This window comes from Homalodisca vitripennis, unplaced genomic scaffold (genome assembly GCF_021130785.1).
Source record: "Homalodisca vitripennis isolate AUS2020 unplaced genomic scaffold, UT_GWSS_2.1 ScUCBcl_1089;HRSCAF=4290, whole genome shotgun sequence".
Classification (NCBI taxonomy): Eukaryota; Metazoa; Arthropoda; class Insecta; order Hemiptera; family Cicadellidae; genus Homalodisca; species Homalodisca vitripennis.
The window spans coordinates 6,775-34,765 of NW_025777213.1; the positions used below are offsets into that span (position 1 = coordinate 6,775).

At 33.6% G+C, this 27,991-nt stretch overlaps 1 protein-coding gene across 3 annotated transcripts; it reads left to right on the plus strand.

Moving 5' to 3' along the window:
* The first annotated feature begins 7 nt into the window (after positions 1-7).
* On the plus strand, positions 8-27,987 carry LOC124371198 (solute carrier family 12 member 8-like). 3 transcript variants are annotated; one of them, XM_046829528.1, is made up of 12 exons: positions 8-119; positions 2,742-2,903; positions 3,224-3,404; positions 3,492-3,637; positions 4,313-4,547; positions 6,989-7,190; positions 10,140-10,240; positions 20,224-20,557; positions 22,634-22,751; positions 25,116-25,217; positions 25,549-25,727; positions 27,513-27,987. In XM_046829528.1, the coding sequence occupies exons 2-12, from the start codon at positions 2,742-2,744 to the stop codon at positions 27,703-27,705; spliced, it is 1,953 nt and encodes a 650-aa protein (XP_046685484.1). In that variant the 5' UTR covers positions 8-119; the 3' UTR covers positions 27,706-27,987. The 3 variants fall into 3 exon arrangements, with proteins under 3 accessions (XP_046685484.1, XP_046685482.1, XP_046685483.1); XM_046829526.1 differs by having other exon boundaries at positions 69-250; XM_046829527.1 differs by having other exon boundaries at positions 69-246.
* The last annotated feature ends 4 nt before the right edge of the window (positions 27,988-27,991 follow it).

A 27,991-nucleotide genomic window follows, 5' to 3' on the forward strand; every position in this document is an offset into this window, starting at 1 on the left:
GTGTGGTGTATAATCTATGATATTCAACCAAGAGCAACGTCCCTAGTTGATGTGATGCTTCTGCTAGCTGTCAAGTGCTAAACATGCCAAGAGACAGTAGTAGCCTATAATAGGGTTTGGTATGACTCATTTTCATTAAATCGTTTTATAGTGGATTAATCCTTAATATTTTGTACGGATTTATACAGCAATAAAAACAAATATTATTGTCAAACTTTTGAGATCAGTGGTAATCATCATTAGATTGTAGGTATGCAACATTTTATAGGTTAGCCTAGAGAGTTTTCAATATTACAATATGTAATTGAAAATACATTATTTTGTGTTATTCAGTTAATTTATAATTTAAGTATACAAATTTAAAGTCCAATAATTCTTTCTATGTTAGAAAAGTATTTCAGAAAGTTATTAAACATGCTTATTTATTTGGGACTTATTTCAATTTTGGAAAAGTAAGATATCACTTTTACATGTACTCTGGACACCAAAGGCTTAACTTATATTGTCAAGAAAACAGCTTAACATGTTTGGTATGAGTCAATCCATATGAAGTGATCCTTTAAGTGATCCATATGATTTTTTCTTTAAATAAGTATAATATAATTAAAATAAACATATAAATAAGAATTAATTGCCTTTCAACTTCTATGCGTGGTGGCCATTTTTGTGAAAAAAATCCTGCGATTTTTGGCTTTGCAGACATTAGCGTTAAATTGATTATCTTTGGATTGAATTATGCTAAAGCTTTCACACCATCACTATTCTTTTTAGAAAGATCATTTCTACAATATTTGTTATCTTCTTTATAGCTCTAAATGCAAAGTTTAATTTCTAAAATAATGGTCGGTGTTAAAAATTGGGAAATCTTAACTTTTTGAAAGTTTAAATAGTAAAGAACAAGTGATACTTTTTATTTATTTAGATGTTATAGCTTGTAACATATAATGGAGGTTTAGCCTTAAAACATGCTTCCTTTATTTTTTATAAATTTTTTAGATCTGAAATTTTTAAAATTTGTAACGTTCAAAGCCCTCTATCTCTCTGGTAGGCATAGGACTTGTGGGTACGGTCCAATAAGCGGACCCGGTTTTTTTATATCGAAGAATATAATCATCGATACCTAATATTCGCATATCGAATCATAGACTATCAATCGATATAAAAGTAATAACAATCATATGTTTAAATTAAAATGTGAATTTAATGATAACAAATAATAAATGAACATAACCAAAATCAGGGAAACTCATAACTTTAACTAAATGAAACAGAACGAAAACGTTTTTTACTAAAGTTGTGTCCACCATTACCTTTTTTTTTGCATCTGAAGACGGCCATGTTAGCTCCTCTGACAGTTACATTTGTTAACTTTCCACAAATATCACATAATGGATTCTTAGGTACTAACCCAACATCCTGAAGCCATAAAAAACATATTTTATCGTCTTTTAAAGCAATTTCGTGAAGCTTCCTAAGATTGACGGCCATTTTAATACACAATGGTACGTGAAATTTAAAATATTACCTTAATTGTATTATTTGAAAGTGTTTACAGCTGTTCATATAGATTATTTAAGTTGTTAAAAATAATTCATCAGTATCGATTGATTATATCGATGGTTATGATTAAGTAATATCGTTTGCCAATTTCGATATAAAAAAACCGGGTCCGCTTATTGGACCGTACCCGGACTTGTTATAAAAATCTGATTTTTGTACAGAATATACATTCTATTCCATATATATATATATATATATATATATATATATATATATATATATATATATATATATATATATATATGGTATTAAAGTAGTGTAAGAATATCAACTCTGATATTTGACTCAGAGCAAAGTTATTTCACCCTATATTTATTGACCCTACAGGATTTCACCAAACCACTCTGTTTGGGAGATATATTTTTTGATAGATGTATTACAAATTTAATTGGGGATTGAGGTGGAGAGGGTATATTTTATAATTAATAAAATAAAGAGTATTATTACACATGAATCACGGGTGGCTCATGCCACACACAAACTATATTGCTGATGCAGTTATTTCTAATTTGCGGCATGAGTCATCCATGAATTTGACATGCACAGTTGTTTTCCTTATTCGTGCAAATTTCAGCTGCTTATGTTCGGAGTCTCCTGATTGATCATACCTACAATCTCTGTACAGATAACAATTCCAAAACGTAAAACCACTTCCTATGAGAAATATTAATGTGCAATGATTCTAGGCTCTTCTACCCTTCTCAGACGGATTCGTTGAGGATTTAATGTAGGCTGTGTGTGGTTGAGAGTTAGTTAAAAGAATTGTTGCAGGATGTCAAGACAGTGTTGAAAATTCTCCTTCCAATAATTTTACTTTAATGGGCATCTGTAAATGAAGGCTTTAATTTTGTTATCACTAGCTTTAAGTAGACTTCTAAGTACAAATGCGTGTGAAAGAGCTATACATTTGCTATGTCAAAATTAGAGTAAATGTTTTATTGACAAAGGAAATATGCTATTATGTGGCTTTTGTAGCTGTTTAAATAAAGAATACCTGTTTTCTTTCTTTCCTAATATCACATTTATTTAGAGTTTATAATTTTGTCCTAGAATAAAACTGATATTTTAATTTAATAATTCTTAGGTTTTTATTATTCAATGTGATAAGCTAGTAAGTAGACCTTATTGGTCTTAACATTTTGGAATGTTCATATATAATTTTACTGTATTATATCTGGCAGATGGCTACTAGAACTGAACCATCAAGAAAGAGAGACATTGACTGGAATAAATTTGGTTTGGTTAATTCCCATCACTCCGAGACCGAAAATGGACAATCTGGACGATATGGTACTGACGGACACCAGCCCACAGATGCTAATGAGTTGTTTGCTGGAGAACAGGTAAGTTCTATGTGTCATGGATCTATCGTGTTTAGCTTACGTTCTTCTTTCTTCAAACTTTTATAATTGAGTATTTTTTATGTATTTATAATTATAAATGCCCAATGTTGCTTAGCTCAGTCATTGTGAGAGACCTCTGTAGTGTCAGCTGACCAGCTGACCAGCTGACACTACATGATACCTATACCTCTTTACACACTAGACTATGCTATAATTAAGTATTGGTACTATGCAATATCAGTTTGGAGCTGAATAACAAATAAAATAATATTGTACCATTAATATATTTTATTCATATCTTGTTTGGTCTTTTCATATAGAACGCTAACCCCTGGTGGAAGTCTCAGTTCTTCATTTCTCAACCAGTTTTGTTTGGCACCTGGGACGGTGTGTTTACATCTTGCCTCATCAACATATTTGGAGTGATTGTGTTCTTGCGGTCAGGTTGGGTGGTTGCCCAAGCTGGTATCCTCAATGCACTGCTTATAGTACTTTCCACAGGTCAGTATGTAAGCTAAATACCTTTAAGACTAAACAAGATGCTAACAATTCCAGAGAGATGGTTAATGAGGATCCTGTCTTGTACAGTTGGGGTGGCACTGATATCTGTGCTATCAGCTGTGGGCATCTGTGAGCGCTGCCGCATGGAGAGTGGTGGTGTGTACTTCCTGTTGGCTCATGTCCTTGGGTCTCGGCTAGGGGGTGCCATCGGACTACTCTATGTTTTTGGACAGGTAAATGATTATAACTTTATGATATTTTACCTGTAAAATTGTTAATGAATTATGAAAAGTTAGTTATAATGCTAAACCATGTTAACACACATTTGTTGCCAATATAGTACACCTTGTTTTATTCTATCAAAGCTGATTTCAGATCAAGTACTTACTGTTCTCATTTAGTGCTTTTGGATAGAATGTTTTGAAATTGTTGAAAAACTTGATAGCTTAAAAATGTTTTGCTTTAGAAGCTGTATCGCTGCTTTCCATCATTAACCTCGTGCTGGGATCAAGTGGGTGGTGAAGCTACAGTTTATGGTCTGTGCAGGCTGTAGGGTGCTCGCTGTTTGTGCTGGGGCTGGGAGAGTCCCTGGCAGGTCTGGTGGGGCTGGGCTCCAGTCCTTGGGCTCAGAGAGGGTTTGCCTCAGCAGCTGTATTGCTGCTGTCCATCATCCACCCCCTCGCTGGGGTCAAGTGGGTGGTGAAACTACAGTTTATGGTCTGTGCAGGCTGTAGGATGCTTGCTGTTTGTGCTGGGACTGGGAGAGTCCCTGGCAGGTCTGGTGGGGCTGGGCTCCAGTCCTTGGGCTCAGAGAGGGTTTGCCTCAGCAGCTGTATTGCTGCTGTCCATCATCCACCTCCTTGCTGGGGACACGTGGGTGGTAAAGCTACAGTTTATGGTCTGTGCAGGCTGTAGGATGCTCGCTGTTTGTGCTGGGGCTTGGAGAGTCCCTGGCAGGTCTGGTGGGGCTGGGCTCCAGTCCTTGGGCTCAGAGAGGGTTTGCCTCAGCAGCTGTATTGCTGCTGTCCATCATCAACCTCGCTGGGGTCAAGTGGGTGGTGAAACTACAGTTCGCACTGTTGCTGGTTCTCCTGCTCGCTGGCCTCGACTTTGCTGTTGGCAGCTTTGTGCATACTGATAAGCGTGAGTTGAACCACCAGTTTCTTTTGTATTTTGCTAGTGATATGTATCAGAGCAAACATTTTGAAATTTATAATTAACTCTATGTGGTGTTGTTAGGTCCAAGGCCAAAAAAAATTATGGAAAGAGTATAACCATTTATGTCTTCAGTCTTTATCATTATTACAGATATGAACAATAAATTAAGTGCACAGAGTTGAGATTTAACATAAATGAATAAAACTAATCACCTTATAAACAGTTAATTATTTAAGTATGATATAGCATACTGTATATTAGCATGTATAGTGCAGTATATTATAGTGTGTAAAAAGTGTAAAGTGCAAACTCAGTTTATGAAACCTCTTTGTTTCTATAATTTGGTAAAACTGAATAATTTAAAATGAATTCTGAAATTATTTCTTATTAAGGTGGAGAATAATATTTATAAAATTAATATATTATTCAAATTTGCAACTGACGTACTGTTCACAGATAATTTCATAAGTACTTGACTTCTTAGAAGTTTGTAAATATCAGTTACCACATACAGATCTATGTAATATTGCACAAAAATAAAATCAAAACACAATAGTAGTTTTCATCAATAGGAGCAAAAGTGGTTGTTTCCGGTGCACAATCATGTTTTACAAGTGGGGTAGCAGAGCTTGTAAATATGATAAGGTACCGAAGACACTTTTACTCTGCGTGATGAACGTTTTTTTATCGTACGGGAAACAAAAATTACTGGTTTTACAGTCGGGGGCCACCAAATTAGGCGGGTAGGTGGAATTGCGCTGTTGCCAGATTGTGCAAACACCGTGATTTAGAATAATCCCTGAATTGTATCTATTTTAGAGCTTGATGTTGTTTGCTTTCTCCTGAGGTTCTGGTGACATCTTACAAGTTACAAAGATGAAAATCGTATTATTGGCTTCAGGAGAGACTGCTGATGATAACGGTATATAATTTTTGTATGTAAATACAAAAATGTAATTTTGAAATACTAAATACCTACAAACCAATTTTAATTCATTAACATGGCGTATTAAATATTTCAGTAAGCGAGGAAGTTTTTTAATTTTTGGTTAGGAACATTTTTCCTGTGGCAAAGTTTTAGACAAAGGTATAAACTTTATTTTTGTTCCAAACAAATTTTTCTCAGTTTACTAACTTCGCTGGGAAATGCGTGCAAACCTAAATTATTGAAATCAAACACGCAGAACGATGCGTGCGCCGTGCGTATACACACAGTTTCTACTCAACTTTTTTTAATAGCAATACTTTACTTTCTATTATTTTTATCATTACTCAACTATAGTACTATGTATTGTAACCATAGCGAAAATTAAATAAATATTTTAAGTTTAATAAAATTAACCATGCTTAAAACAATCTGTTTTGCCTTAGCAAAATTATTTGAAATATAAACATTTTAAACACGCGTAGTAATAGAAATAATAAAGAAACATTTTTAAGTAATTATTATTTAACAAGTGACATTGTTAGTACATACTATTACATAATCACAGTGAAATTATATGTCAGTCCGTGGTTGATTTGATCACTTGGTGGTTCCGAGTTACTTGCTTTTTAATCTTTGTCAATGTCATGAGTCGTCTGTAAGGTTTATAATAAATGGTTCCATTATGTCATCTTTAACAATTTCTTTAGCCCAATCGTCAGACTGCAAATTCTCACTGTGTCTGGCGTGTGGAAGCTGCAGCGTCGGCGCGACGCTTGGACTAGGCAACAGTGTGCAGCACACAGCGTTGCCAATTTGTGCCTGAGAGCGACCGATTCTCGACCTTCCTCCGCTTCCGCTCACCGGTCCCATACGTGGCAACAGCGCAAATCCACCCACCCGCCTTATTTGACTGTAGTTAGTTTTTATGACATAATAATTCAACACAGTTATATTGCCAAGTGAACATATAAAAACCTCTGTTTGTTTCATACAACTACTTCTACTGGAACATAACAAAATTTTAGGTTAACGTAGTGAAAAAAGTTAAATTGTATGCCAGCTGAATTTTTAGGTCCCTGTTACAATGTTATGCAGAATATTCACTTCATGGAACAAGTTTATGTATAAAAAAACAGCTGTTATTTGTACAGTATGATAAAAACGCTTTTCTAAGTGGTATTAATTTTTTTGATAGCAGATAAATAATTGAATAAAAGTAGTAAATAATTAGTTTAGTGTTTTAATTAAGTAAAAAAGTGTAACATTTGTGTCAGGAACTGGTAGTATGTGGAATTAGTAAAGGAGGAAGATAACAGCTCTCGAACTGTATTGCCTGCCTCACAGTGATTGAGGATTGGTCCTTATCATGTCAATTGTTCTGAGCTACAAGATAAATTGTTTCAAACATGGAAGGTACATTTCAAAATATATAAATAAGGCATTTTCTTGTGTGTATTTTAATGGCAATAAATACAAAAAGTGAATTTTTCAATTTCAGATAGTGGATTCCAAGGATGGCTTTCTGGTAACTTTGAGGAGAATCTTCTCCCAGACTACTTTGATGGCTACAGCTGGTTCACCACTCTGGGTGTGTTCTTTCCGACAGTGACTGGAGTTCTTGCAGGGATCAACATGAGTGGAGACCTCCGTCACCCTTCCACTGACATCCCCAACGGCACCTTAGCTGCCTGTGCTACTGGGTAACGTCTTGAAACCTTTTTAATGTTCTTTGAACATATTGTGATAATTCTAAGAAAATTTAAATTTTCTTAAGATGGAAGTAAAGTTTTAAATATTTATTTATTATAAACTTTTTAATATTGATTCAGTGTGTCAACAAGGTTAAGCTATTTCATGACATTTTATTTATATAGTTTAGTTTATTAGACCATATTTAAATAAAGAAGTTTAATTGAGTATTTTTATTCTGATAAAAACTTAATACAAGAAAAGTTAAAATTAAACTTTAATTTACTTTCAAACCAAATGTTTCAAATTGCGTATTCTTTTAGTTGGTCTGTAATTTTGTTACTCATAAATAATGTTGAATATCAGTCAAACATGTGAAAAAGCCATACATCTTTTTTGTTTATCTGTTAGCCTATGTATCTAGGACTATGTAAAAAAAATATGAACACTCTACCAGGTCTGAGACCTGAGATATTGCAATTTTAGTAAATCCCAACAACGGTTTTCAAATAAAAAAAATTTCTGATTATAATATTTTTATTATTTTTTGGAGTTGAGATAGGTTAGTGAATGTAGTTTTTCTTTATTTTAAATATATTAATTAAATATTATGCAAAGTTTCATGGTGATATCTCAAATAGTTTTCAAGATATTAATTTTTTAAGCTACAAGTTACATTGCAAGACGCGAAATCCGAGGCCTAAAATTGTGTTAAATTAAGAAAATTAAAAAATTTGTAGAAAAAAAACTATAAGAGATAGAGAAATAAAATTTGGTATTTATCAATAGGATAGCAAATGCAACAATTGTGCCAAGTTTCATCAAAATCTAAAGAGGTGGGTGTCATGACCTGGTTGACTTGACATGGAATGACCCGACTTTAAACTAAACTCTCAAACAAAAATAATCGTAGCTTAGCCAAAATAAATTATTTGGATGTTGCTCTTTTATTTTTCTTATTAATGAAAATAAAAGTTTAAAATAAGTACTGACCTATACCTGAAATAAATGTTTAGAATCAACGTTAAGACAACTTGTTATCTTAGTTGGCCAAATTTCAAAAGGTGACATTGGTATTTTGTGATCATGTGGACAAGATGTTAAATATGATTAATAACTAATTTCCCATAGGCACAAGAATTGTAGTGAGTCCTTTGAACAATCATTTTTATTAACATACCGTAGTTATTCACATCCAAATACAGTCAATATTATTCCTTGCTGTACCACAAATCTAGAAAAGTTTCATAGAATTCTGTTAGAATTACTTTTATAGCTTTATTATCAAGTTTAATCTTTTTTCAGAATTTACTAAATACTTGTAGACACAGCTAATTTTATATAATGTTTTTGATAAATTTGGAATTTGTTTTAGAAAATGGTATTGTTTTGTATTTTACTGAATTTCTAATTCAGTAGTGAAAATAAAATAAAAAGTATAAGTTAATTCATGAAAATTATTATTATTCCTGATAATTAATCATAAATAATTAGCGATGTCATGAATTTTGTAAGTAAATTTCCATTTTTTGTTGTGATTTAGTACTGTAAACATTTACTATTTTGAAATTTTACCTTTATTTCTTATAACTACATACATTATTGTGATACTTTTAAACATACATGTTTTCTAAATTTTTATGTAATGGATCTTAACACCAAATATTTTATATTCCTTTTGTTCTACATATATACCAAGTGAGCTAAAATGGTTACAAAACATTACCGTATTTATAGAATATTGAAGTGTATTTTCTTGTAAATACAACAGCATGCAATAAGATGGGATAAGTATGAAAACTACTTATTTTATGAATTTTAAAGTATACCTGCAAAGACACCAAAATTGCTTTGCTAGGATGGAGTTTCACTATCGCTAATTCTAGAGTTAGAAATATTAGATTTTTCTTGTAATATTTATATAAATTGATAAAAAAGATGTAGGTGAGAACTAATTTAGTTATTTTTTGTTTAAGGACATAGTAAACCTGTAACTAGTAAATATTAAAATTGTTTCATGAAATATTTAAGAACTGTTTTGAGATGTACAATGACTGAGTGAACAAGCAATTTATTTTATTATCTTAAAGAATCAATAAAAATAAAGAGTTTTATGTTATTGGTAAAATACAGCTACCTAAGTAGGCTCCAAATTTTATTTTTTAAGGCTTTAATAATAGCTAGTTAAATAATTTGTCAGGTTCGAAAGCATCCTCCCATAATACAGAACAATGTTTGTCTAGTCTATCTTTGTAATACAAAAGAGTTGTATAATATATCGGTAGTTTAATTTTATATCTTAATTCTCATATGGTACAACACTCACAGGTAATCTAGTTACTCTGTGATTAAGGTGTATGGGTTGTTTAATCTAATATCTAAATTGTATCATTTTAATTAATACACTACATTTTAGTTTAATTATAAACTAAATTTAATAATTTTGTTACATTACTATTTTGATTTGAAAAATATTTTACTATTTAGAAAAAAGTAAAATATTAATGTTTCAGTTTTTGAACATAATTTTTAATTTATTGTGTTTACTAGGCTTTTCTAATACTTCTTTAGTTTTTATGATTATATTAATGAGTATAATATTATTTAATACGAATCTCAGCTCATTTAGTTGTTATAAAATGATTGTAAACTGGTGTATAGTTAATAACACAGATTTCCAATTTTTATAATTGAATTTGAAAGGGCAATAGGATTTCGGACATTTGCCATTATTATATGTTGCAAAATGTATAACTTTATATATTTCTGTATTATGTTTTTTTAACATAACGATGTAATAACGATGCTGAATATCTTAAATCCGATTATTCTTTCAAATCATCCATCATCAAAACTTTAAACAAGTAGTATGTTTACTAATTATAAATTCAATAATAGGCTCCTACATTATCAACCAATATTGTGCAAATATTATTGCAGCTAAGGTTTGTTTGTTTCAGGACCGGACTCTACTTGATCTTTGTATTGTTTCTTGGGGCGACGTGCACTCGGCAAGCTCTCAAGACCGATTTTATGATCGCAGCTAAAGTTTCAGCACTTCGTAAGTTTTATTTAATATTTAAATTAGTCTGACTCACTGTGTGTGGGTAGAAAGGGCATCTTGGATAAATAAGGAGATTTAAAATACAGTTGATTGATTCTTTAATGGTATTATAATCAAGTAGCATTCTGGTAAATCAAGGAATTTATTACATTGATATAGGCCAAACAAATAAATTAAATGTTTAATGTAGGAAATCTACTTATTTAACTAAAAGATCTATTACAAAATGTGTTCTGATTTATAATTGTTGTGAAATCATTCTTCTAATTATTGAATGAAAATATGATTAAAGAATTTAGAGGTGAATGTAGCCGATTAATTAATTTTATATTTGGATAAAAAAATGTTGTATTTTACATGTAAATTCCTGTTCAGGAAGTCAAGTATACGAGATTTGTTTGAAAAGTATCCTACCTGCATTCATATCCTTGCATTGGTGCTATTTTTCATCATTCGGACTGAGGCATTCTTTGAAGTAGTCTCAATTTAATTTAACCACACGCTTGCAGTGGTGCCTCCACATATTAAAGCAGCCCTCAAACATAGATTTTAGAATGGCCTTCAGCTTGCACATTGCATTATTTTGAATCGTCTCGATGTTATTGAACTGCTTTCCTTTGAGCGCCATTTTCAATTTTGGGATCATCCAAAGCTCACAGGGAGCTGTGTTGGGTCTGTACGGAGGCTGAGAAGTTGTGCAGTCTTGTGTTTGACCAAAAATTACTGCACAAGATACGATGCTCTGGCGCATTATCCTGGTGAAGAAACGCTTGATCAGAAATGCAGCCTTTTTCTTCTCACAGCATCACGCTATCTTTTCAAGGCTGCAGTATAATATTCTTTGTTGATTGTCTTACATTTTGGAGTAAATTCTTAGTGCACAACACCTTCACAATCAAAAAAATAATCAGCATTGACTTGACATGGCTCTGACTCTGATGTACTCTTTTTGGCCATGGCTCATCTGAACTCTTTCACTGTGAAGATTTTTTAGTTTCAGGATCATGACATAAACACATATCTCATCAACAGTAATAATCTTCTTAAGGACATTTTCATCATCACCATCCATTTTCATGTAGTCCAGAGCAATTTCACTGGGAAAGTTTTTCTGCAAGGTCGTGAGCAATTTTGGAATGAATTTCACAGACACGCGATAATTAAAGGGTTACCCGAGGGTTACTGTCAACAAGTATGCATCTATTTTTAAACTACCTGTACCATTATTTTATCTGTGTTGTGCCTATATTTTCATCCCCAAAGACCTGTATCATTTCAATTATCTCCTATATCTCTTGCCGAGATTGAAGCAAAACTGGATTAGTTCTTTTTGTCATTTTCAACAGTAGACAAATGCGACAAACAGAAAAAAACACTAAGTCATAAACACATGCTGTGTAGGACCAAGGTGTTGACCTAGAAACTACAGCATTCTGGTAGTTTGTGAGGGACTACTAGTTACACTTATACCCCGCAGAGGCTGCTCGGATGCTCTGGCACGAAGATTTAAACGCTGGTTGGATACTTTTCGGACAGACCTCGTTTGGTTTAGAATCCTGCATACTTCAGAGGTCAAGGCCATTTATTTTATTTCATACTTGTGTGATTTTACTGGACAAGTTAAAGAAAGTAAATACTACATCACTTTTAACTATCAAATACATTATTAATAAAGTTAAAAAAATCAGTGTTATTCAAATAAAATTGATACGTTTATCACTGGTTTAATATGCTGATCAGAACCATGCTTGTTAAAATATTTTATTTAATGTTTTACTTGAATGTTTTCTGCTGAAGGAAGTTTCTCATAGTTCTTATACTCAAGTAGTTTGTAATATAACATTCAATTCAAATTTATTAATCATACTCATGGTTTTTCCTGTTACTAAAAATTAGATATTCAACCTTCAAACAATCCAATGATCAAATGTTTCCAAGATGATGTGTTTTAACACATTTGAGTCTATTGTTTAAACCCCCGGCCGGCGCTCGAGCGTGACTCGAGCACAGCTTTGCCGATTGATATACGGAGTTGCTCGAGTGATATTCGAGTGCCGTCTACTGCATTAGAAAGCCAGCTTTGTTGGTTAGTTCAGAAAAATTCCGCTAGGCGCTGCTACGTCATACCCGCTTGAGGCTTTTGTTTATCCACTAACGTGGCCACAACAATAATTTTTTTAGCATTTGAAATTTTTTTTGGCAATTAAAATTATTTGTAAATATGTATATAGTAAATGCCTTAAAAAAATGAATTACTTGTTTTATTTATTCAAAAGTTAGTTTTTCAAGTAACACAAGACATGCGGGAGTTTTTATTTTTCTTCAAAAAAGGTGTTTTGAAATTTAAAAAAAAGTTAATTAGATTTTATAGGAATACAGTTTTACATATCATTTTAAAGAGGAAAAAATAGAACTTTCAAGAAAATATAATATAATTTACATAATATTTAACAGTTTTCTAAAAAAAAATCTTAAAACCAATTAATTTATGCAGACCAGGCTATAAAAACAGCAAATAGCGAGCCAGACTCCAATGTGTTAAGGCTATTTATTCCTTCATCATTGGACCTTTGTAGCCATGGTGGTGGATGGTATCATCATTAAATTAAAATATGGAACTTAACACAGACACAAATAAATAAGTATAACATTACACATACTCCATAAAAGAGACAGTTCGTCCACCTGCCGTTGTAGTGCCGCAGTCTCATGCATGCATTGTTAGTGTGCGTACGTGTTTTATGTAATATATGTAAAGTGATATTTATTTGTATGTGGCTCTTGTGGTGCATATTTTAATTTTAAGATGAAGCCATCCAAAACCACGACTACAAAGTTTTAATAATGAAAGCCTTTGAAACATGTTAACATGTTCCCATAGAAACACATGATTTTAGATTGTTTAATGAAAGGATATAAACCTAATTTTTAATCATTACAAACCATCCTGGTCTATCCACAAGGAATTATAACATTTTAAAATTCTTCTATTTTCAAAAGCAAACTTTAAACAAAGAATTTAGAACACAGTTTGGCATGAAAATCGTATATCTGGTAATCGTTATAGTAGATACTTTAATAATTTTCAGTGGACTAAAAGATTTAGCGACCTTTAGAGTAAAAATGTAAAAACACTAGGTGTTTCACTTTTTTCATAATTTTTTACAATCCTTGTACAATTCTCTCATTGGCACATAAAAAAAAGAAATATTTAAAAGCCTCAAAATGTAAACTAATTTTTTATTAAAAATTTACTCTGTTGTTTAAAAAAAATAGAATTATAGTTCATTACTTTAGTTCCTCTCGTATAAAGAATGGACCAAATGTGTCAAGTACCACTTTTGTTTAGTTCGTAACAAATGCTGGGCCTCAGAATTTTAGCTATCACTTGAGTTGTCCGCATACTGACTGCCTATTCTCGACGGTTTAGCTCGAAAGAGCCTATTTTTGGGTTGTGTATTTGTGTAATTTATCAAACTGCTTGGTGGTTCTTTTTTTGGTAACATAACATGCTAACTCTACGGTGTATTGTTTCTACCACAAATGTATTCCATTATTGTAATTTGCAGGGGTTTTGTTTAATTATTAATTATAGTGGGCATTCTCTAACATGCTTTACATTAACAACCAGTATAATGTTATTAAAAATATAATTGTTAATCTAATTAATGGTTTTTACAGTGACACGTTATAAATACAGCTAGGGAACTTTTCTAATGGGTAAATCTATTTGGAAGACCATCCTGGTACAGAACATAAAACTTTTCATGTAACATTTATAAAGACAATGTAAAAAAATACGGCAAACCCTCTGTATTATGTGAAACTGCCACCTCATATATGCCTAACCAGTCTCCTACACAACCAGGACCTCAGACTCAAACCTCTTCAACAGGATGCGACCCACCAACTTGACTCTTTTTTAGAAAAAAACCAAAATCAAGTCCACAAGGACATAGCTGAGCCGAAATTTAGCAACAGCACAAGAACTAAAAAATAAATCAAAATCCCCAAAATATAAATTCTTCCAAACCTAGGAATAAGCACCAGAAACTTATGATTGCACACCAAAATATTGACGGCCTTCAGAACAAAACCGACAGACTTGCTCATTTTCTCCACAACAACAAACCAGACTTACTAATACTTACTGAGCATGGCTTAAACAACGAAAAGCTGGAGAGCACTAGAATCCTTGGCTACAGACTTATAGGCAGCTTTAATAGACAACAACACAGAAAAGGTGGAGTGGCTGTCTTTGCAAACTTTATAACCTTAAAAATAAAATTACAGTAATATCCTTATCAGGAACACACATCAGAACTTATATGTGAAACCATCCTTCTAAAAACTGAGATGAAACAAGGATTCTTGCACCTTTTAGGTTTATACAGGCCACCTAGTAGCAACTTGGAAGAAGCATTAGATATTTTTATCATCTGAATTGGACAAAATAACATCTTTTAAAAACCCGGTACTCGTAATAGGGGATGTCAATGTAGACAACCTGGTGGCAAGCAACGACAGAAGAAACTTGGACGATATGATTCACGGCTATGGACTGAGCAGGACTTCACCTACCCCCCTACAAGAATAACCAGTCACAGCAAGACTTCTATAGATTTCATATGCACAAAACATTAACGAAACTGAAATATCAACCAGAGTGCTAAAAACAGGCCTCTCAGATCACACTGCCCATTATGCTTTATCTCTACAAAAACATGACAAGCCCCACGCAGACACAATCATACAAAAGACAATTTAACACAAGAACCGTAGAAGAACTGAGGTATAATCTACAAGCACAGGACTGGTCACAAGTTTATGCTCACAGACAATGTGGATGCTGCTTATAAAGCGTTTCATGGGATCCTCCAATCTGCAATGAACATAGCCCTGCCCTCTCAAAATAGTAAAACATAAAAGAAATCCCACCAAGAATATATGGGATGATGAAAGCCAGGCGCTAAAAAAAGGCATACTTAGAAGCACTAAATCGAGAACACATTACGGGCCATCCTGACGACAAAAAAGAAACAGCCCAAAGGAAAAAATCCTACGATTTAAAACTAAAAACACTAAGAAAACAGCTTAACTCCTCCTACATTGAAAGATCTGACAAAACAAATCAAAAGCCATGTGGAAAGTGATTAATAATGAAAGAAAAGAGAGATCAGAAAAAAACTCAACTTGAACGCTTAAACATACAGGACTACGCATCAGACTCTCCAATAGACATTGCCAATTACTTAAATAGCTTCTTTGCTACAATTGCTGACAGAACACTTGATACCAAAGGAAATGAACAACGAACAACACACACAATAGAACCAAATTACATACCCCAAATACCAAGACTAATTTTCCAGGAGACAAATGAAATAGAAGTCGGAGACATCATAGACACCTTAAAAATCAAAAACATCAACAGGAGACGATGAAATATCTTCTAAATTGGTCAAACAATGCAAACATGAAATTATCACTCCACTAACAACTATTATAAACAAATCACTTTTACAAGGGACTTTTCCCAGCGGGTTGAAAACTCGCAAAAAATTTATCCAAAATATAAGACTGGAGCAACTGACGAAGCCACCAGTTATCGGCCAATCTCACTTATCTCCACTTTTTCCAAAATCCTGGGAGCGAGTAGTGCTAACTAGACTACTGGACCATCTCAAACAGCACCACCTTCTTACTCCGAGACAACATGGTTTTGTAAAAGACAGATCTACAGCAACAGCACTGGTCCAACTATTTGAAACCATCATTGATAAATTGGAAGCAGGATATATAGCCACAAGTATACTTTTGGACTTTACCAAGGCCTTCGATTGTCTAACCACAAGCTCATTACAAAAAAAAACTGCAAACTCTGGGAATCATTGACAAAGAAATAGACTGGTTCAAGAGCTACCTCAGCAATAGGACACAGATTGTGGAAAATTACTTACACTACACACAACCACAGTCAAAAAAGTAAAATCTGAACCACTACCAGTAAGCAGAGGAGTGCCGCAAGGCTCTGTTCTTGGACCCGTCTTGTATATCCTTCTGACTAGCGACTTTCCAGAATACCTTCAAAACCATTGTGGAAATGGTAATGTACGCCGATGATACAGCCCTTATTGTAGCAAACAAAAACAAAGATCAACTAGACATTGACTCCTTTGTAGCTTTCAATATGGCTAAACAATATTGCAACCTAAATGATTTGGTTTTAAATGAATCAAAAACCCAACAACTAATTTTTACAGCTACTCAAAATAACTATCATGGTCTCCCAGAAGTAACTACAATAGAATTCGGAAAATATTTAGGACTCACCTTGGACCGAAATTTATCTTGGGAACCACACATCAACCAGCTCTGTCAAAAACTAAATAGCAGTCTTTACGCAATAAGGAGAATTGCACAAATCAGCAACACTGATGTAGCTATGACAGCATACTACTCGTTGTTTGAATCTCACTTGAGATTACGGCCTGATAGCCTGGGGGAGGCACGACAATCTCAAATCTCCAAAGGGTGCAGGTTCTACAAAAAAGGACAATTAGAGCTCTAAAAGGACTAGAAACCACTTGACACATGCCGAACAGCCTTCAAAGAACTGAGAATTCTGACTGTAGTAGGACTCTACATCCAAGAGACAATCCTCTATACAATCAAATCATGGGCAAGCAAGGACTGGAGACAGACACTCCTATAAAACCAGACACAGGAGCAACTTTCTCCTAAATCAACATCATCTCAGCTTATTTGAGAGGAAACCTTCTTATCGAGGAGCAATGTTCTTCAACATTCTACCTGAATCCCTAAGAAGACTGCCAGAAAAGAACTTCAAAGCCTCCTTGAGAAACTGGCTACTGGAGCGACCAATTTACACAATCCAAGAATTTGTTCAATGTAGAACACACTATTTTTGACAAACAATAACTCATACACCAATTGTAACATAAACATGACTTTTGCCTGTTCTCCAAGAATATGTGCAATAAAGAAATATTCTATTCTATTCTATTCTATTCAATATAAAAATAATTAATTGATTATCATATTTGATACATTAACCCTTTAGGGTAAGCAGAAACCATGTCTGTCCCATTAGTAATGAGTGGCCAAGTACAGCACGGGTCTGCCCCAACATACTAGGGTAACGTCAAATTTTCATCGTTCATGTGAAAAAAAGTTATATTTTCTTACGAAATTGCATTAAAAATTCGGATTTATTTTTTGCCTGAATTTTTTTTGTAATGGTTATGGTTTAATGAGTAAACAACTTACATCATTAGTTATTACTAAAACATGCTGTTAAAACCTATTTTATTTGTAAAGGAAGTTTCACAATTTATTCATGTAATCAAAATTACAACCTTTCCTGTTATTATTGTGATCATTATTACTGTTATTTTAATAATATACAATCCTTTAATACTTTTAGTTCAATAGAAAGTTTTGTAAACTTTTATACTTTCAAAATTGGTAATTTAATTTTCTACAAGAAACTTCAAACCAATGAACTAAGTAAAGTAATAAGTGAGCAATGCGCAAAGTGCGAGATTTGCAGCCAAGACAAGGCGGGTCTGTGCAGTGTTGCTTCACAAGGGCAGTCCGAGTCAAGTACTGCAGATGCCAAAGGGTTTAACGTAAATAATAATGGAATTATCTGGTTTCAATTGTTAAAAATATAGATAAAATTAATTTCTGAGTGTTGAAAAAGAAGCAGTTACCGTTTTATTCAAATTGCTAAAGGAAATGAGGTTGGTGAGCATATCAGGAAGTGGGGGACTCGGAGGTGGTCAACTTGGGCTGTAGATACAGCGAGGTAATGTTTATGTAAGAGTTGAGGAGGAAGAAGATGAAAGTCCACATTTAAAGTGTAGACGGTTAATATTTGGTAAATCACCATTATCATACTCTTAAACTAATGTGATATTTCTGACCAAATGGATATCGATCCTCTTGTTTTGTCTTGTTTTAGACAACATCCCATCATGATATTGGCTGCTGCAGATAAAGTGTCCTTTGTGAGTTTGTGTGGTGTGTTGGGTGATATAAAGTGTGACATAGATAGTGTGACATATATTTAATGTTTGTGTGGGTGGTGGTCTAGTTACTTTAGGAACAATATTAGTAAAACGGGTTTTTTCATGTTATTACCTTCAACTACTTAAAGTCTCATAACATCTCATTTTTGGTTTTTGGTCAACTATCGGTCTTTTGCCTAAGGTTCTCTATCCTTGGTAATATTATTATATTAAAAATTTCTTTATCTCAAATGCCTGTTCAAGCCTGAACTGTCATGCTTGCAAACATATCCTGCTTTTGCTATGTCCTTGCAGTTTGTTAACTAGTTAAGTCAACTATTTTGCACATTCATTTTATCAGGAAGGGGAAATAACTGCCAAATAACCTGCCATTGGTACTAACCTACTAATATATTCAGTCCCATTTGGATTTTGTGTAGCTGTTCAATCAAGTCAGATTAAACCAAACTGAATCTGTGAACACAAGTCCTGACTCATGTATAGGGAAGTGTCAAAATGAACTTATAAATGTTGAGAACTTACAAGCTGTGAAATTGTTCTTGCGAATCACAGCATAGTGGTGAAAGTAATGAGCTGTATTTTGAATACAATACAGCTCATTACTTTCATTTACTTCCCATTACTAGTATTTATATTTAAGTGTGTGTGTGTGTGTGTGTGTGTGTGTGTGTGTGTGTCCATTACTAGTATAAGTGTTGATATTTTCTGACAGTGCTGTCAATCTTAGGAAGAAAAATTTCTCTTTCAGAGTAAACCACTGCTTGAATTTGAGTACAAACTCATAACATGACTCCAGGAACTCTATGATCCTATTTTGTTCATGTGCCACTTAATAAAGTAACTGAATGTAATTTGATTAAGAGATACATTAATAATAGCAATTTAACCACAGTATATGCTGCACAACAATGTGGTTGTATAAAGTGCGAATTTAATTGTTACTATCAGTGGTAGAAATCTTTTTTGGCAATGAGATATAAGCTAAAGCTGAAATCAGTATTTGTTACTGCTGGTATTTAATTGATGATCAAAATATAACCGTTTTTAACCATACTATGGCAACAGTAAGAAAGCATTTTCAAATCAAACATGAGTATGATCAATTAGATCTATTATGTACACAAAATCCATTTTGTAGAAGTGAAAATATTCTGGGTGGGGGGAAAACAAATTAACTATTAGAGAATTGCTTTAGAATCTTAGTGCAAATACAATTTTGTCATTGTGAATGCAATTTGGTATAATGCTCTACATGTCTAAGCCAGAATACCTGAACTGTCAGTTTAATATGTACACTGAGGCTGCAGGCTGCCAGATCCTGTAATGTAGCTACTTAAAGCTCCAGTATGTTGAAGATGTTTTGAGACTACAACCAGTCTTCCCATGTTATCTGACGTCTTTACTAATCATCCTACAATGCTTGTGTAGGTGTCTAAATAATCTAAATAATCTTTATTTTATAAATGGGACTTGATTGTAAGAACTGAATTTTCACATTCAAACTAGCTAAGTCTTCTGTATGAAAATTTTAATGTTTATTTGAAGTTTGATCTAAAGTACTTCTTTATTCAGTTTATTGATCTACTCCCAATGTTTTTAGCTCTGGTAAGGAATACTGTGTCATATACTTGACACATACATATTTACATTCTTTACAGATGTTTTTACTGATTCAACCAAAATCACAGGACTCATCATGTTTTTTAATGCCCAAAGTTAATTCAATCACCTCAAAAGTAGTAGTGACAATTTTATGACATAAATACATCTTGTTGTGGGTGATTTTATATTGCAGTTGTAGTGTGTATTTAAAAGAATAAAGGTTTAAAATTTCATTGTGACACTGATGACTCAGGCAGAAAAGTGTAAAAGAGGGTATAGGTAGTGAAGAACACATAATTTGTATGAACACTTAATCTGTGGTAGATGTGCCTCTGCTGGCCGGCCTGTACGTGTCCTCCATGTCCAGCTGTCTGGGAGCGATGTATGGAACTCCCAGAGTGCTGCAGTCCATCGCCAACGAAAACGTCATTCCTGGCATCCACATCCTGGGGAAGGGTAGGGGACCGAACCGTGTGCCAGTGTACGCCATGGGAGTCGTGGCAACGGTCATCATCACATTCACTCTGTGTGGCAACATCAACACCCTGGCACCCATCGTTACGATGCCCTTCCTCATGATGTATGCGACTGTGGACTACGCATACTTTGCACTCGCACAGACCTTCGACATCCAGCATCAGCGCGAGCAAAGATTCAGGTCTGTAACTGGGATATAACCCTACCCACGCCGTAGACGGATACATCAGAATGGTAGTCTTTGACCAAAACGCCAAACACAAGTATACTCAATATTACACATTGTGTCTCTTGAAGAATTTTTTAGTTCACAAAAGACTTTCGAAATGGCAGGTGCATGCTCCATGCCTATCATGGTTGATAAGGAAGTATTTATAGATGACCTTGACTTTGGCAGGGTGAGAGGGGTGCCCTTTTTGTCTAGCGCCCTCCATCTGCTTGTCTGTTTCGTCTGTCCTACAGAGTCATAACCAAATATATCCCTTGTCTGCCCAGATGATAAGATAAGATGATAGACCTTATCTGTGAAAGCTTAAATAAGGAAATATTCTAATAACTAGTAGTTTATCAGTTTGTACCAAGAATTTGAATTAGGTCTAATTCACAGTAGTATAGTAAATTGTTATTTTTAGATTTTTATGAATAAATACAGGGTTAGCCAGTGAAACGGGAAGATTTAAATAAGTAACTAATTCTTTAAGAAAATTAATTTTATTATTTAATGGTTATAAATATAAAGAAAAAAGGTAGCCATTTACTGTACAATAAGTGAAAAAAATTATTTTCGAATATAACACTTGTCATATGTCCTCCATTGTAATCTATGCACTGCTGCAGCCGGGCCTGGAAGTTTATCATGACATTTTGTAGCATATTGACTGGTATTCCTTCGATTTCGTCCCGAATTAGTTTTTTTAGGCCTGGGATAGTTCTAGGTGGATCGTTCTGAAAAACTCTTGTTTTTAAGTAACCCCATAGAAAAAAGTCACAAGCTGTCAAATCTGGAAAGCGAGGGGGCCAAGGGATATTATTCGGGAAATGACGCCACCTGGAAACAAAGCATTCACAGCATTCATAGCAACTCTTGCAGTGTGGCTTGTTGCCCCATCTTGTTGGAACATTGTGTGTTCATTCACTGGAAAATGGGAGAGTTGTGGCGTAAGAAAGTTCTGGATCATTACAACGTAACGCACAGAGTTAACAGTCACAGCACTTCCATTGCTATCCTCAAAGAAAAATGGGCCTATGATTCCTGTTGCTGATATTGCGCACCAAACCGTCACTTTTTCAGCATGAAGAGGCGTTTTATGAAGTGCGCCAGGGTTTTCCTCCGACCATTATCTGAAGTTTTGTTTATTAACAAAACCAGAGAGGTGGAAATGCGCCTCATCGGTCATCCACAAGTTGTTTACTTGGTCGACATTTTCTTTAAGTCTTCTGGCCATTTCCTCACAATTATTGTACCTTGTTCTCAGATCGTCAGCAATTGTAATCGTTTCTGATGTTCAGTTGGTTTGAGATATTGCACAAGCTGTATTTTGTATGGGTGATAATTTAAATTTTGATGAAGAATCCTTCTCACTGAAGTGTTACTTATTCCAAGGCGTAGAGCATGTTGTTTGGCAGATCGGCGTGGACTTCTGAGCATTGCCTGTTGAACAGTAGCGATATTTTGAGGGGTTCGAACTCCCACCTCATTTTTTAGACGTTGATCCAGTTTGTTCAAGTTTGTTTATCCACGAACGAATTGCGTTATCCGAAGGAATAGGCCTGTTGCGCGGTATGTTGAAATGGCGTCGAAAAGAATGTCGCATTTTCACCAAACTCTCACCATTCATATAATACGCTTTAACCGCGATATTCACCCGTCCAACAATCCATCTCAACTAAATGGCAGGACACGCAGGTAGAAAGGAGCCGGCCACTATTACCCACACCACTAACATTCCAACTGTCAAGGCCATCTCCAATCTTCCCGTTTCACTGGCTAACCCTGTATGAAGTACAATTCCCTGTTTAATATTTTTTTTGCGTTTACCTCTGATAGCATATTTATAATACAAAAAATTAGTATTGAACTTAAAGAAAAATATATTTTATAAATGTCATGGCAGTATAGGGAAACCAATGGATTTATTAGCGGCATGCGAATGGTTAAACTTTCATTATAAGAGAGTGCTTTTATTTTTTGAATGTGTGTTTTTTAATGAATAAGTAATATTGAAAAAGATTAATTGAGATTGTACCTTGTTCTCAGATCGTCAGCAACTAACGGCAGAACATATGGATCATCACCGTCATTGCCACATTCAGAAGGCAGCTCTGACCTAGACTCTTTGTTTCCAGAGAGAAGTCAGCATAGGGCTTACAATCAGGTCTGTAGACAATGTGTGTGTTTAAACCTCATCAGTAAGAGAAATTATTAGTTTTTCTGTCTTTATAAACATTTACAGTAATACTCAGTTAGGGAATAAGTACATTTAAATTTATTATCGTTATATTAGTTCCTTTCTTTTTTTTTTGCCTACAAGGATGATGACTTCCCTGAGGTAAGAATTTAAATCATGTCCATTCTGCTTTGTATGAGTTGTAATAGTTTTGAAATAGACTAAATACTGAATACAGTAACTATATGTTGTGTTTTTATTATAAACAGAGTTGCTTCTCATAGGCACGTTAATGTAGCAATGTGTTCACATTACTTTATTGATAATCAGATGGCTTAGTGTTTGTTAAACCTCTACTCATCCATACGTTATATACAGGATGTAGAAAAAGTCCCGCACAGGCTTGATGATTACTGAACGATTACGGGTAAAGCAATATAACTAAGTACATCATTACTGCACCTATAAGTCTACTTTTTGAAGTAACTACAATTTTTTATCATGTCAGGGGGGTGGCCCGCAAGGAGTCAGAAGGAAATCTTAAATTAGAGCATAGGTCGAGTAGTAAATAAAATTAAAGGTCTCTATTAGTAGAGTACAATGCCGCAAATCCGACCTGAAAAGGTGTGCTCTTTAAAAAATTACGCTGATTTAAAGTTTGAAACATTTCGATGTAAGTCCTGTTATAGGTGGTTTAATATTCTTGTTTTGGCTCAAGTTGTAAAAATTAAACTTAGTAAAAGAATACTGGACTTAAGAAATAGTTTTTAAGGTAGTTATTGACTCTTTTTTGCTTATAGTATTGAGTTCTTCATGCTATGGAACATAACATGCTTTTGTTATGGTGAATAGCATGTAAGGCTACTGGCTTTTTTCGTCTTTTTTATTTACTGAAAAACAGTGACTGGTCATTCTTACCCATAGAAAATTTGAGGTTTGCCCAATGTACTCATACATACAGGTGGTAAAACATACAGGTTAGCTGGTAAATTGCATTATTGGAGGTACAGTCCAATTTACCAGTTATTGGATAAGATTTTTGGTGACGCTACTTTTGAATTCATTGGTCTTATTCATAGATTTGCAAATAGCACACAATGGCTTATTACATAGTTCACAGCCAAAAGATAAATTTAAAACATTTTTAAACATAAATTTTGGGACACAAACATATTTTTCAAATTTTGAGGTCACAAATACTATTCTATGTGGCCTGGACAATAATTTGTCTGTTACGGGCGAGTTTATTACAAATTTGTAGCCAACTTTTATAACTCTATTGAATTTTTGCAAACCAAGATAACATTTTGTTATAAATTTACGATCATTTTGGAAGTGGTTTGCAATAGTTGTAACCTTTTTAGGTTGTCTGAGCTGGTTCACAAGTTTTTTAGGGTAGCTTCTGTTAAGTTTACTTTTGTACATTTTTAAATTTGAAGTGTTTGCATCTAAGTATTTGGCTCTAGTGGAAAATCTTTTAGGTATGTATTTTTTGACTTGATTTAAAAAGGCAGCTACTGTAATTTAGATAATTAATTTTGTTGGTACTCTTAACATGTATTTCACTTCTATAATATAATTTTCTAGAAAAACTTCCAAAATCAAAAAGGTGAAGATTTTGTGGTTAATATTCAATGAAAGTTTAGAAATGACGTGATTTAAATTGTTTAATTTGGGCTATTGTATAAACATTACTGAAAATCTATTTCCATTATCAGTAAAAATATCCTAAATCATAGAAAAATCTACAATGATAAACCTACCAGCTTGTAACGTATTCTCAGTGTTTGTCTTTTGTGTGTTGTTTGATGGTGGTCTATTGTATAAAATAAATTTCTCAGTTACTTGCCTCATCTTTTGAAATAATTATTTTATTGTCTGTAAATAATTTTTAGGATACTACTTTCCGATTAACTTGTAGTGGTGTAATCATTATAATGTATATTGTTATTTTAATGATAGGTAAAAATAATATTTCATTGTCTTCATGTAACACATATCTAGTTGCTATTGAAGTATATTTCAATATTTAAAGTTAAATTTTAATGATTTATTTTGCGTTTTTTACTATTATTGATTTATTGCAAAATCTCATTACAGTGTAAATTTTTTAATTATTAATAGTGCCTATTATTCATGTAGACATTATTATGCTCTTATTATTGTTAGTATATCATTATGTAATTAATTTTCCTCAGCATCATATTTTAGCTAGGCATTAATTATGTAAAAGCGTTTAAGTTACTTTTCTACAACTTATAACATGCTTAACAACTTGCATGTTTTTAACATGCTTTTTCAACAATATGTTAAATAACTACACCGTATAATAAAAATAAATGTGTGATGTAGATAGAGACACCAACTCAGGAACAGGCTGCCAACATCAGGGTCCACAACAAGCGAGGGAGTTGGTACTCCAGCTTCTGCAATCGCTGGCTGTCGTTGTTTGGTGTGAGTTCATTCATAGCACTATTATTTCCTGCTGTCAAATATGATTGGTCCATTTAATGTAGTTGTAACATTTGAGAATTTAGTTTTGCTATTTGTATATTGTCAGTTAAAATTCTGAAGATGATTCAGAATTTCATATTGGAAGAGGGGAGCATAAAAGAATAGACTTATATAATCACTGCAGTATAATATATTATGTGTTATAATTTTAGATTGATTTTGTATACAATATTTTTTAAAGTGCATGGGCCTATCCCAATGGGTTAATCTTAATTCTTTTTACCTTAATCTTAACCATGGAAAATGTAAGCCACAGGAAGTTGTGTTGCAGGCTGTAGTGAAACTGACGATGATGTTGCTGGTTAACTGGGTCATAGCTCTGGCCAACTTCGGGGCAGTATTCCTCATCTGGGTGTATGTGGGTCTGTCCAACCCCGCTGTCAAACCTGGAGTCGCCACGCAGTTCAGGTTTCTGCGATGGTTACACATCACCCTTCTAAGGCTCTGCGGGTATGTTAAGGATACATGTTAGGTGTCACTTTGTGTTCTCTTATTAACACGTGAAAGGTTGCATGGCGGTATTGACTAATTTTCGAAATTCTTTAATATTGTTATAATAACAATATTAGCAGCTTGAGAACTCGCCTTATCTGTCAACTCTTTTTACTCACTTTGTTTTTAAAATAATTAAAATTTTTTTGTCTCCTGCATCCAGCTCAAAACTATTCCATGACACAAACATTTAATTTAAATTCATAAATAAATAAATATTGATTTGTCCTACAAATTGAACAAGCATTGAAATTGTTATGTGTTAGCTGTCTTACAGTAAGTGATATAAATATGTGTTTATAAATTAAAATAAATAAATATATGTACATTAAAATGCAGTTAAAATTTAAAATAAAAGTTTAAAATAACTCATATTGAACAACCATATTGATACTCTCTTGATGCTAATTAAAACAGATCATCACATTAAATGTTTTCTTGTTCAAAGAACTCAAGTAAATATAAAGGGAATTGCCTAACAACCGCATATAAAACTTATGAAAGAACACACTTAGTGGATATAAAACAATTATTATATATAGAGATGACAACAACGTGACTTTCAAAATTTTTTGACAGCCTATAATAATCTATTACAACATTTGCTCTGCTCCTAGCCTTATATAAATGGGTGTTGGAAGTAAAATTTAGTTTATCTAAGTTTTCTAATAATGAGATTAATTACTGTCTGAATTAGCATATCAGCAAAAAAGGGTTTACACTGTCATAAAGGTTGTAATTTTGTGATAATCCTTTCTGCCTTCTTCTTTAAAATTAATATGTCACTTATTATAGAACAATTTCCATAAAGTCTTAGGCCATATCTGTATACAGACTGAAAGAAGGCAAAGTATGCTGTTTTGATAAATTTCTTATATTTCTTTCCTTATATAAATACAATCACTCACTTATAATAAATTCAAGTTCCATTTTGCAAGATACATTTTTATGAATAAACACAATTTTTTATTAACATGTGTAAAAATGTACATGCAGCAGTGCAACTACCTCTTGGGTAGTATACGTTTTAAGGCAAATTATACAGTACTTGTAATATGTTTTTTATTGAAAGTTTTATGTTAAGATGATTTAAAGTAGTATGTTCAGAGACACTGTTAGTCAAACTAATCACAGGATTTTTATGAGAATATTTCCTATTGAAGGAAAATATAAAATAATAAAAAGTAAGCGTAAGCAAATTTCTCTTATGCGTTCTCTCGCATCCAGGAAAGAGGTGTAACCTCTTGTGTTAACAACACTCTTTCTTGAAGCTTTTATTGGCATTTTTCTAGTACCCTTTCATGTTTTCTGTAATATAAACATGCTCCAAATTCCATAATGTTCATAAGGACACAGAGATTTAGTTGTAATTTCAAGTAAATGGGATCAAGTAATTTAGTTGAACACCTCTATCAAGTAAAGAATATAGCCTCTATTATATTAAAATGTTCTTTTTCCTTCAGTTACTTATTCCATTTTCGTTTCAGATTCATGAAAGGTATGACATTATGCCCATTCAGAGGTTAGCTAAGAATAGAGACAACTATTAAATGGGTACATAACATTAGGTATAAAAAATGCTATTATGGAATGTTATCACTCACTATAGATGCTCAGTTTTTGGGGTTTTGTATGTATAAAATTTGACTTGTTCAACGACTGTAGATGTTGCACTGTGGACCACACTTAATTCCATGAACTCTTGTCTCATTACTGTAAGCTAGAGTCTATGTTTGTGTACAGGAGGAGGGGTGTAGATTATGAAGAAATTGTGATCCCACCGGAAGTGCCTCACTTGAACGTAAGTTCCGACCAAATCAATGAAGAGAACGAAGACTTTGCATATCGACAACGCTTCCACCAAACCGCCTCAATCCGACCAATGACACTACAGCAGGGAGAGCAGACCTACAGAGACGTGCAGCTGCTCAGATAATAGGAGTGTGACAATCAAAGTTTGTAGTCTAGGAACATGTGATGTCCGAGGTTTAGTGGTGACCTACCTCCGAGGTGGCAGTGCCTTCCGTTTTCCAGGTGCTACGCAATTAGTTACTTTGGGACACATTTCTAATTGTAATCTGAGTGAACTATTTTGAATTCTACTTAATAACAGCAAACATATTGGGGCAAACTTATAATCATAGATAGAAAAACAAAATCGAAAGAAAATCAGTCTGATGTATCTAAATACATCGTCAGAATTATATAAATACACTGAGTTT

Bases quoted from the DNA above. Each gene is read 5' to 3' on its own strand.
- LOC124371198 (XM_046829528.1), top strand. From the start codon at position 2,742: ATGGCTACTAGAACTGAACCATCAAGAAAGAGAGACATTGACTGGAAT. The intron at 3,405-3,491 runs GTCAGTATGTAA...TGTCTTGTACAG, and splicing joins GCTTATAGTACTTTCCACAG to TTGGGGTGGCACTGATATCT. The intron at 10,241-20,223 runs GTAAGTTTTATT...AATCTGTGGTAG, and splicing joins AGCTAAAGTTTCAGCACTTC to ATGTGCCTCTGCTGGCCGGC.